General features: G+C 43.0%; 1 protein-coding gene across 1 annotated transcript in view; it reads right to left on the bottom strand.

The window, feature by feature from the left end:
• Positions 1–269: 269 nt before the first annotated feature.
• Positions 270–12,010, bottom strand: part of immp1l (inner mitochondrial membrane peptidase subunit 1) — a 56,496-nt gene continuing 44,755 nt past the window's right edge. The window contains exons 6-7 of the mRNA XM_062386885.1: positions 1,114–1,143; positions 270–460 (exon numbers count right to left, since the gene is read on the bottom strand). Of these exons, the coding sequence (XP_062242869.1) occupies positions 452–460; positions 1,114–1,143 (39 nt within the window). The 3' untranslated portion in view covers positions 270–451. The remainder of the gene's footprint in view (positions 461–1,113; positions 1,144–12,010) is intronic.

Here is a 12,010-nt window from a genome sequence, read left to right as displayed (position 1 = left end):
CACACACATTCACACCGTGCATCCGTGTTCAGCACTTTGTCCATCACACATCACCCACACAGTGCTGTCAGGGGCGATTTGGGGTTCAGCTTCTTGCCCAAGGACACTTCGGGCAGACTGGGAGTGGTGGAAAGTGGACGACTCGCTCTACCTCCTGAGCCACAGCTACCCCAAAAATGCTACAAGTCCGATTCTGTACTGTTTAATGTATCGAATACATATAATATTAGAAATATAATATTTTGTAGTCAATACCAAGTTCTTTTGTATTATTATTTTTGGGAAATGTTTATTGTCATACAGGTTTATTTGGTGGGAGGAGAGTTACTGTATCGAACCTTTCTCTCCGTCCTTGATCCTGTGGCAGCAGGCACTGGTGAGAGCCACTAGATGGCAACCAATCACAGGCTTTTCTCTTTCCATTTTCTTTGCAGAAGTTCTCCCTTTAGATTCATAATCTCTGGCAAAAAAAAAGAAGAAGAGGGAGGGAAAAAAAAACTCTTTAATTTATATCAACCAGCGCGCTCACACTCTCTTCCATAAAAGCTTTTAGCAGGTGCTGAGCTGATGTGTCAGGTGGGTGTGGCCGGCTCATCAGGCCTGACATTTAAGTGCAGTAGTGCTCTGAGCAAAAGGGATTGTAGGATATGAGTAGATACAGATGACAAGCCCCCCTGCGAAGATGATTGCAGTGGAGTGACAAGAGGAGAGCAAACAACAGATCGAGGAAGGAGAACATGTCAGGAGGGGACACATGAAAGGCAAAAGAAAGAGGGGAGAAGAGCTTCCAGAAACAATAACTCAACCCAACAATTACAGCTTCGTCAGAATTTAGATTATCTTTCATAAAAGGGAGAACTTTGATATTTAGTATTTAAAACTTGGATTTTCTTCTTTCTTCTGATTACAACTTGTTTCTTCAAGGTAAAATCTTTTATAGCTTCAACAAATCATGCCAATTTGCATTGGCACACAATCCAATCAGCTTTGTTTTCAGGTTTTCCTTCTGAATGTCCCTTCAGTAGGAAACCTGGACATGCTGCAACCAGATACCAAAGCTGCGTGTGACACTTAACTACCTAAGTGCCCTCGGGAAAAACACCGAGTACTTACCTGGGGGTGTTGATTTGACCTCTGAACTTCCTGTAGAGAGAAAATGAAAAGACACTAATATTTATTGCATTTAGCAGTGATTTAATGCAGGTAAATACAAGATCTGCTTGAAATCTTCTTCTTGGACGTGTAAATATGTAAACGTGCAGCATTCATGTGCTGTGTGTAAATGTATGGACACACTCACTTGATTTTATTCTTTTATTTTTGTAACTCCCTTTACTTTTTTGTATTATTTTTTGTATATTCACTGCCCTATCCTTTCTTATTGATCAAAAAATACTTAAATATCATCTGACTGCTATAAGGATGATAAACAGGATACAAGCAAATATAAAGTTGGGAGAACTCCTACAAGAATTGATATGTCAAAAATGGTTCACATCACATTGTACTGTATGCAGGAGGTAGAAAACAACAGCATAACTTGTACATTTGAACAAGACGATGAATGGAAAGGTTATTTAATCTATTTGGCTATTACAGGTGAGAAGAATGTGTTCCTATAGATAGCAGCTATTTCATTTGAGATTTTAAAACCAAACGCTTTTTTAAAAGTTGATTGTGCAGGAAGCACATCCATCTAGAGGAGAGGTGTTTCCCACTGAGGGATTTCATAGAAGCTCTTCTCATCTCACATTGATTGTGGATGACACAGATCACTGAGGTGTGTCTCATCACATTGTTGTAAAGATGAGGACGGATGCAAGCAAACAAAAGCACCTAATATAATGGATGTTAAATTAAACTTACAACAGTGTGTATTGTGAAGCTGTATCTGTTTGTCCTCCAAAGATTCCTCTTCCCTCATACAGCAGAGGCTCTGAAGACAAGCGACATGCACACTCTTGACAAGGACGGAGATCCCACCACCTATGGCACTGGGTGTACGTGCACACACACACACACACACACACACACACACACACACACACACACACACACATAGACCCTCGGACACCCTGTGGCACTGCAGCCAGACCTGCCACTCGGACGTTCACCGAATCAGACGGACAAATCTCTAACAGACGGCTCCTGACACAGAGATTATCACCGTGACAGGAGAAGTGTGTGCAGCTGTGGGTGGTGGAGTTTACAGCGGGGGTGGGGGGCGGGGGTGAAGGGGGTGAGTGGTTGGGTGGTGAGGGGGGGGTGAACTATTTGTACATTCACACATTTGAATCATGTCTCCCGACGCGAGGGGCTCGGAGTCAAAGTCAGGAAAGTTACTTCAGCCTGGTTCATGTATACCTGTGTTTGAACTGATTGTCCATCCATGTGTGTGCGTGTGTGTGTGTGTGTGTGTGTGTGTGTGTGTGTGTGTGTGTGTGCCAGCCGTCAACTTCAGATGTGTGTGAAACGGTAAAGTTGCTTCAAACCTCCTTTACGAGTCCACCTTAATAATTAACAGCCACAAAATATTTTTACCTAGAATCAAACTAGCTTCGTTCTTACTGCATCACGGTGCCGAGCGGTCGCTGTGGATGCAATGGCTGATGGGACGCAGTTTGATATTTCCTCTCACAGTTTTGAACTCTCAACAAATTGCCAAAATAATGGCGATACAATCATGTAATCCAAACACAAATACACTCGCGAGTCAAAGGTGCCAGTGGAGGATAAGTGAAGCTCCGCACAAAGTCAATTAATCTTTTCAGCAGTTCCCCCCCCTTCCCTCCGCCCTGCTTAAAAGCTTCATTTACCTCCTATGGAGAAGAGATAGAAACACCATTAGTGAGATGATGGCAGGACTGGAAAGGGGGAAAGGAGAATCTCACAGTTGGATGAGCTGAAACAGTATAGAGAGCCATCTCCTCAAAAGTGTGTGTGTGTGTGTGTGTGTGTGGGCGAAAAGGCGAGAGCATCTTCTGCGTGGGTGAGCTCAATTAGGTTCTGTCTTGATTATCAAAGGTAGTGGTGTACACAACTTTTAAGACGGAAGTGAGCCTCACATCCCGGGGATGGCAGAGGGTGGGCCGACCCCTGAGAGTTAGGATTTGGGCAGACAGTGGTGGAGATGTGGCTGAGAGGCTTTCTGCTGCAGAGGGATGCGAGCATTGGGGGGGGTGAGACCCCGACCATTATTTTCCGTATCTAAGCTGATGTCTATGTCGGTCTGTACATGAGTGTGTGTGTGTGTGTGTTTGTCGCATGGGACCCCAGCTGGATACATGATATTCATGTGTGTTTACGTGCACACGTTTGAGTGTGGGAAATGCCAGTGAGCATATAGGCTCTGCTTCACTGAGCTCGGCTGGAGCACAATTGGGGTTCTTCCTGTGCAAAGAGGTCAAAACACAAACACAAACACACACACACACACACACACACACACACACAAAGAGAGAGAGAGAGAGAGAGAGATACAAACACAAATAAGGAAGTTTGGCTGAATACTCATGACTCCAATTATCAAACAGTATGTAAATGAGGTTTCTTCATCTATGCCGAGAGGACCAATTCCCATATGAATGTCCATTATTAGAATGACTCACGCTGTGGATGCTTGTGAAATTCATATCACCTATTTTACATTATTGTTGCATCCGTTTGTATGTTTCTTGACATTTAAAATTCAAGCCACCTGCGGTTTTAAAATTACAGGTGCAATGTACACAATCCTCGCCCTCATCCTAATCACTATATAGGTCTGATGTCAGGGCAGCAGGGTTTTACATGGGTTAATAAAGTTGCTGTTTGAAGAAGGTCAAGTTGAAGTGGTAGACAGAGAGAGGACAGAAACCCCCTGGGCTGAGGACACAAGGGGGGAACTAGGGGCAGGAGGGCCCCGTCTCCATCTTCTTAATTACAAGGAGCTTCCAGGCGTCGGCCCTGAGGACTGATACAGGCCAATAACATGCATGTGGTTCAATATGTGCTCTATTACATGCTCCGTGCAGCCCAGACCCCTTCAGGGGACAACAGGCTTGGGGCTGCATCAAAAGGCAACCTCATCACTTAGGAGTCTGCAAACAGAAACCAATGACGGCATGTGACTAGCGCTATGCCTCTACATCTCCTGCCATGAGAATGTGAGTGGGACTCCACGTGTCTCGTCCAGTGTGTATAAACAAATGTTTTGTCCCAGTTAACTAGGTCCCAGTCGGGTTAAACCTATTTGGCATTGGTCCGCTGATGCTGGTGTGTGTGTGCAGGCAGCAATACACATATATATAAATATACGCAGGCATGTGTGCGAATGTGGCAGCCAGGGGGATAGCATGCTGCCGCTGCTGACACTGGGCCTGTCTGCCTGGTGTGCCCCTTTCTGCACCAGTAAAGCTGGCACTGCCTCCTGCCTCTGCCCAGCCGAGTCGCAGTGCGCCAGCTGGGCGCTACCAGGAGAGGCCCTGCAGAGAGGAGGACGCAGGTCAGCCGTGACAGAGGGACAGACAGAGAGAGAGAGGGATTTGTCAAGGTTCAGACACAGAGGAGGGAGGCAAACCCACCCGGAGAGGCGAGTTATGAATTTAGAGGGAAGAGAGAGGGCATGAAGGTGAGAAAAGAAAGATCCAGGAAATGGAGAGAAACCAGTTCTGATTTTTACATCATCATCAGGTACTGTCTCTGGGACCGCTTAGTTTTTCTGTGGTTATCTTTTACATTGCCTGTGCACAACCTGTGCACAACCCTACTACAGCTAATGTCTTACAAATAAATGTGGTTATAGAAAGTAAATCCCTGAGGACTTACCAACAGCAAAATATGTACGCTATACATATTTATCCCTGCTGAGGTAATTTTAAACATTTATGAATTTATTTGTTACTACTCACATATCCCTTTAATGTTGGTCACAATTTTTGGATCATGAAAGCACTGATGCAAATATTGCCATTTTTAAATTGGCGAGAAATGACGATTCTATTGTTAAGCTCTTACAAATTAAAGAAAACCGTTTCTAACTCTTTCCCATCCCATGGGATATCATTTATAACTTTATCATTTTGGGGAATTTCAAAAAGTTTTCACAAAAACATTTTTGTAATCCAAAAATTGTTCACATATCTTATCCTCTGAGTTTGTTGAATGAATAAACAAAATGTAGGCACTTTAAAGTCATGACTGTACTTAAAAGTGCACACACAGGTAAATAACAATTAGTTTGGTATTTCCAATTAATAAAAAAAGAAAGCCCCAGAGTAAAGTAAAAGACTTGAGCTTGTTTGATGAGACGCCTCAAGAGGAGTGAGGCTGTTTTTCTTGGTTTGCTAACCCATGTGTAAATAACACTTTCTGCAATGAACAGTGTAAAGGGGAATTGGAGACCTGCTCCAGGATATCACAGTGAGCGCTCCTCCAGGACGATACGCTGCCATGTACACTGTCAGACATCGACACCGGGCTGTGCGACTACTTTACACAAAGACACAGAGACACTGCTCCTCTGAGGTTACAAATAGTCTTGTAATCAATTTGTCTAACATACCTGACATAAAAAACCTCGTGTCATACCCGAAAAGCCACTGGCCTGCTTTACTCCACTTTTGTAAGAAAAAGCAGGTGAACGTCCATACAACAAATACAAGCAGAAACATCTGAACCACTTCTTAGTTATTTGTATGTAAAGATGAATGAAATCTCCATCGGTGGCAGGCTGCAGAATAGGTCATAAATCTCACGTCCCCCTCGAAGCAGAAGGGACATGGACCAAACCAAAGACTATTCAACTCTAAATGTGCTTAATGGCGACGTTCATAATTGGGAAATATTCTTAATACATAAAATACATAATAACCTTGTATTTTAAAGTTAGTGTAGTGTTGATTCCCCACAGTTAATGTTGACTGACGGACACTCACTGAAATGAAATGAGGAAATTACAGCTCCCTCTGATTGTATGTTCTCGTTTACTTAGATAAGGTGTCTATTTGTGGTTGGAGTGAAGCTGATTTGACAAGAAAGGTTTTTGCACTAATGATTAGTGAACCACATTGAGTTAAAATAATTAGTTTTTGAAAATATTTCAAACTTTCACTTTGTATCAGGTGTCCTCCAGAGAATACTTTTAAAGTTGCACTGATACATTTAAAAAAAAAAAAACTGATATATGCGCCTCTCGTGTTATTCAACAATTTCTTGAAACCTGGCTCGACTATATGCTGGAATTGAGGTTCCACTTTTTTTCAATCACAGGAGCTGATCCCTCTGCCACTTCACTCCACGTCCAACAGGCACAGGTCAAGGGTCAAGTGATGAAAAGACTTGAATGTGAAAGAAGACGTGGTAAAGTTGGCGGCTAACTATCAAAGGAGGAGGAAAAAAGAAACTGAAGAGTGGAGAGAGAGTGAAGCTTAATGAGCATAAACTGGACTAAGACACTATAGCACTCCCTTCCCCATGAGTCACTTTGCAAACTAATGAGTTTAAAGAGGTGACAAACAACAGCCCATTCATGTCAAAGGTCTCCAACCCTTTCACTTGAGCCTTAATCTGTGAGATTAGGACTAAAAAGAGCAAAATCCTGCTGAGGTTCTGAATAACGCAGCGTTAGGAAGATGTGTGTGCAGGTGAGTGACGTACACTGATGACAGCCCTGTTTTCTGGTGTCATTTGCTTTCTATGCTGACTCCAGGACCAAAATATTTCTGTGAATAAATGATTTAGAAGATTCTGAAGTCTCGGCCAAACCCAGTGATTTTCCTGGGGATCCGTTGCACACTGGCAAGAGGTCCATGAAACATTTTCTGGGTTCAGTCATTCAAATTATTATGACATCATATGGGTGTTCTGTGTCGGCATGGTGAAAATCATTTTAATGCATGTCTAATACCTTTCTAAGACATTTCTATTGGGTTGTTATTTCACAAGGTAGAACCCAGAACATTCTCTATCTTGTAGGGGGTCCTCGGCTGAAAGAAAAGATTGAGATACTCTCTGTGATAAGAGAGTCCAGACGTAGAAAGGAAAAAGTGACGACAATGAGAGACATGTTAGAAAGTTATATTTGACTCTAGATCTAGGGGACCTAATGTTACCCTTCTGGCGTAAAGACTACAACTGGTTCCTTACACCTCAACCATCATATCTCTGTGTCAGCCTGTAGCTTTGACATTGAGGAGCCACGGGGTCGTCCCTCAAGCAACAGAATCAATGGAGAAGTCTCTACAGCGAGAGCAAAGGCCCTGAAACACCCTCACCTCGTTTCTCCCTCCACTCCCACCCGGCCTGGCCCACCACAGACTCCGTACCCCAGCCCCTCGCCGTCTCCAAAGCGGCCTCACTCTACCGCCTCCCCACGTCCCCCCACTTCTCCGTGGGCCCTGGGTCCTCTGGCTGGGGCAGGCTGGCACAGCTGTGCCGGGAGCCGTGCTGTCACAGGCGGTTAGGGTGACAGCCACTCACACTTCATAATGTCCCTCTCACAGGTCACCGAACGACAAGCTGGGTCACCTCGCTCCAGCAGGCAGCCCCAGGGGAAGCAGAGTCCCCCCCCAACACAGCCACCACCACCCCCCCATCCCTCCCTCACCCACCACCTTTCCATCAAAACCAACCCCCCCGTCCCCCCCCGTCCCCCAGCCTCCACCCTCCTAGGAGAATAGAGAGACGGGAGAGGGCAGGTGGAGGGAAGAGATGCTCCATCCCGCTGCTGGACCGAAGCTCTCCACGAGACTACACGCCAGGGTCATGGTGGGGGGGAGGGGGGGGGGGGGGCACGCCACTGCTCGCGCCTCGCACACAGACCAGGCTGGCAGTCAGTCTCAGGGTCAGTGTGAGCTGCCCAGAGTGTGATTGTAGACTTCAGAGGAGTATGATGATGCACTGCTGCCGTTGACACTGCAGATCTTTGGGAAACGGCGAAGACTGCAACAACAACTGTGTCGTTCTGACGCTACTACTTGATAAAATCAAATGGATTTACGAAAGGATTATTGTAAATTAGTTTTTACATGAACCACAACGTCTTGAAAATGATTGATTTGGTTTTCTTGTCCTCCTCCATGTGGGTGAAGTGGTTTGGTACAGAGTGGGTAATGGCCATAGCAGATCACCATATGCTCCTGACGTCTGCCATCAAACTGTCATTAATGTGCATTACCTCAGCACTCAACCTCAATGTGAAGTCTCATCTGATAGCATTACTGATCGGACGACATTAAGAGCCACAGTGACGGGCTCACACTGGCAGTATTTCTAACTGCTTTTCCATTTTCAACAAATGCAAAGATTTTGGTTTGTTCCTATTACAGCTGTCTATTTTAGTGTCACCTGAATAAAGCTGATGGGACTGTAATATCTGTACTGTTATAAGTTTGAAATTAAACTAGGAATTGAACCTAGAAACTTTTTTTTTATTTAAGTACAAGGAAAGATGTCAAATATAAGAATGCACAGACGTCCCCTACAACTGCACGGAAAACCAGAGAACAGCAGCTATATGCAAAGTGTTGTTTGCGAAAAAATGTTTTCCTTCTTTACGCACTAGCAACAAGGAGGTAAAGCGTGTGAATTCAGGGGCCAGATAAGCTAATTGGATGCAATGTCTGTAGTTGGCTTCAGCTGTGAGTGAGAGGCCTCATACCTAATTCCCATTATTCAAACAGTCACACCCTGAGAGCGGTTAATTCACTGAAGGTGCGCACACACCCATTGAACAATGTGTAGCAATTAATTTCGCTCTCCCTCCCACATCTGGCGCTTCGGCGTGACCCCGCCACTGCTGCGCCGCGCCGCTCGGGCCGGGCAGGCCTCGGCAATTTCACACGTAGAGGACCCCAATGAAACGTGAAAAGAATACGTGGCATTGTTAAATTGCATTAAAGAGTTTAAAACAGTGGATATGCGCTCCCGCCTCACCGCCCCCCTCGTTCCAGAGAAAACAAAGCAGTAAACGCACTCAAATGTTCAGTGACGAGATGTGACATGGTGTAATACGCACCGAGGGGGCATTTTCACAAAGGGGGGGGGGGGGGGGGGGATTTCATCACGAGGCTCGACACAATCCCGATAAACACCTCAGGAGAGAGAGAAGGAAGTTGATGCCACACCAGGATTCAGTCAGGCCTCTTTGGATCATGCATCTAAATCGCCCTACTGATTTTTTCCACTGTGGGACTTACTGACTTGTTGATCAACAGAAAAGGAATCAAGAAATCTATCAAACCAATCAAAACGTATACCCATTTTGATTGAGTGCTTGCTATCTTCCTGTGCTCATTTGGGGTTTTGGACTGTTGGATAAAACCTGAAATTTGGAGACATTAAAAGTAGAGGAGTGGAGTCTCTGACCACCAGAAACACTACAGAGAAATGTTATTTATGTGTGCGTCTCTTTTGTTAGTTTAGTGCCTTCGTCAGTGTCGTTTGATTCCATTGCCTGACGGTAGAAGGTGGTAATGTGCAAAGACGTGTCAACAAAGGACTACCAGCTGGCGAAGCTGGGGTTGGTAATCCTGGAAAAGATGGCAAAAGGCACGTTTACAAGCTGCAACGATACATCCCACCATGGGCCCCTACGTTATGCACATGAACACCTGCTGCCAGACAATTCTAGAAACTGACTTTTCCGTGACCCTCTTGCTGACTTCTGCCTGTCGGCTCAGGTCAGCGGACTATGTGTCCGGTTCTACGCTTGTGAGGACTCCGGTCATGAGCAGTGAGAGCATCGGCAGGGTCCACACAGGGAGGCAGGTCGGATGGTGACGGACAGGTACGCCAAACAAACTCAATTTCATTCCGTCAGTATAAATTATTTGTCGTGTTTATAACTAACCCTAACACTAACCCTGCGAGACACTCTTTGTTTTTCTTTCTTTCTTTTTCTCAGGTTACTTTATATATTCATGGTTATTGGGACCTGTCGTGGGTTTCAATAATAAGATAAAAACAAAGGGTTTCAAGAATAACCTACTAACTATACCTTTTATTAGAATTACCACTGTGTGGTTATATGCTTCCTCCGAGACTCATATCATATTTGAAGGGAAGAGTAGCTAAGAGAGTACTTAATGCTTTAAATATAGATATTGCAACAAAATCTAAAAAGTGGATGAGTCTCACATCTTCATATTGGCAGCACAAGTAAATTACGACCTCAACTGTTTCAAAGTGGAAACCAATTTTATCCTGTAAGATTTTTGTTCGAATTATTGTTATATTTTGGGCCCGAGCACTGACAGGCACTGCCATATAGTGAGGCCCTATTGAAATTGTAAGGATTTTTTTTTTTAAAGCAAATGAATTGGCTTTTTGAGGTCTTTAACATGCTCAAATTCTTTCCAAAATTTGCAGAAAATAGGCTCAGTACTGCTTTGCAGTCCTAGAAATGTTAAAAAATGTATTTTGTAGTTGGTACTTTCAAGGGTTGAGCGATCCTGATTATTATGATTATAATTATTTTCAGGCAAATGAATTGGCTTTTTGTTATTATACTTTTTTGTTTGTTTTTAATGTAATTTACAAAACTTAACTTAACTTAACTTAACTTAACTTAACTTAACTTAACTTAACTTAACTTAACTTAACTTAATTTAACTTAACTTAACTTAACTTATCTTAACTTAACTTAACTTAACTTTATTTTATTTTTATCATATGAATTCCAAAGTTCTGTCCAAAAACGTGTTCTGTGGGGTAACAGTGACCTTTGACCCTTTACTAGCAAAATCTATGTATAACATTTCATTTCAAGTAAACATTTATGCCACTTCTTGTTTATTCTCTTCTTCCTGAGGCAGGCTTGAGAAGGTGCTTTGACAGGAAGGGCAAACGGACAGAAAACCCACAAATATTTTATGTAATAAAAGTTTGATAAGAAGGAAAGCTTGTTTCTCCCAAAAACTACATTAAGTCATGAAAATAATATAGTTAAACATAACTTTTGATGGATCACAATGAAAACTCAACAGTTCACTTTTGACTTTGGGACTAGAATTAGATTTTTCACTACTTTTTATTTAGCATTTTAGAACATCTATTTAAATGTTTCATATGAAAAATAATAACAATCATGAGAAGTGAATATTGGAAACAAACTTACATCCTAAATGCAACAGTCTAGTGTTGTAGATGAAGACAGGCACCTTGAGTGTTCTTAAGAAAACAGTTAGCTCATGTGTAGATTTAGAAGAAGTGTATTTGCTTCTCATATTCACTGCCTTTGCCTCTGCTCAAAACACACCATCTCCTCCTCGACTCCCCCAATGCACAACCTCTGTGTGCCACTGTGCCAGTCACCCTGCTCCAGGGCGCCAGAGATATTTCAAACATATCTGGGAAATCAATCTTACAGCAAACTGAAGGAAAACATCGAATGTCATTGAGCAATAAGTATGAAGCCTGTCAGAGGTGGAGCTGAGAGCCGGGCCTGCGGCAAGTTAGGCCTGCCAGTGTCCCAGTGAGAGGCCTTGTCAGCTGCGCCCCCCCCCCCTGCTTCCTTGCTATCTGTCTCTCTCTCTCTCTCACACACACACACACACACACACAAACACACACATAAACAGTTTATGCTGTTTTAGCATTTTCAGCTCACACCACCCCAACCACCTCTGTTTAGTCACTGTTTGGGATCTTACTGTTTCACCAGATCATTTGTCATTTTTTGTGTTTTTTCAGATTTTTCTTAAGAATTCATATTTGACAATGAACTAATCAACCCTTTAAAAAGCAGAATATAAAGAACATTTAAAGGGTCAATGTCAAAAAAGACAAATGAAGGTAAAGGGAATAGAGCAATTCAATATTTCAGTTCTGGCCTGCAATTCAATATTTGGCATTATTAACGATTAATGCATTGATTTTTTTCTAGGTTAATTCAGTTTTAATGATCTTGAATTACTATAAATTAGGAAACTATGAAACCAGCTGTTTTTAAACTTTTAAAGGTAATGAAAAGTGTTAATGTTAAAAAATATATATTATTATTATTGTTTCACTGTAATAAGATCATATTTGA

This window comes from Platichthys flesus, chromosome 1 (genome assembly GCF_949316205.1).
Source record: "Platichthys flesus chromosome 1, fPlaFle2.1, whole genome shotgun sequence".
In the NCBI taxonomy this organism is placed as follows: Eukaryota; Metazoa; Chordata; class Actinopteri; order Pleuronectiformes; family Pleuronectidae; genus Platichthys; species Platichthys flesus.
The sequence above is the reverse complement of the archived record's forward strand: the minus strand, read 5'-3'. Positions and strand labels throughout refer to the sequence as shown.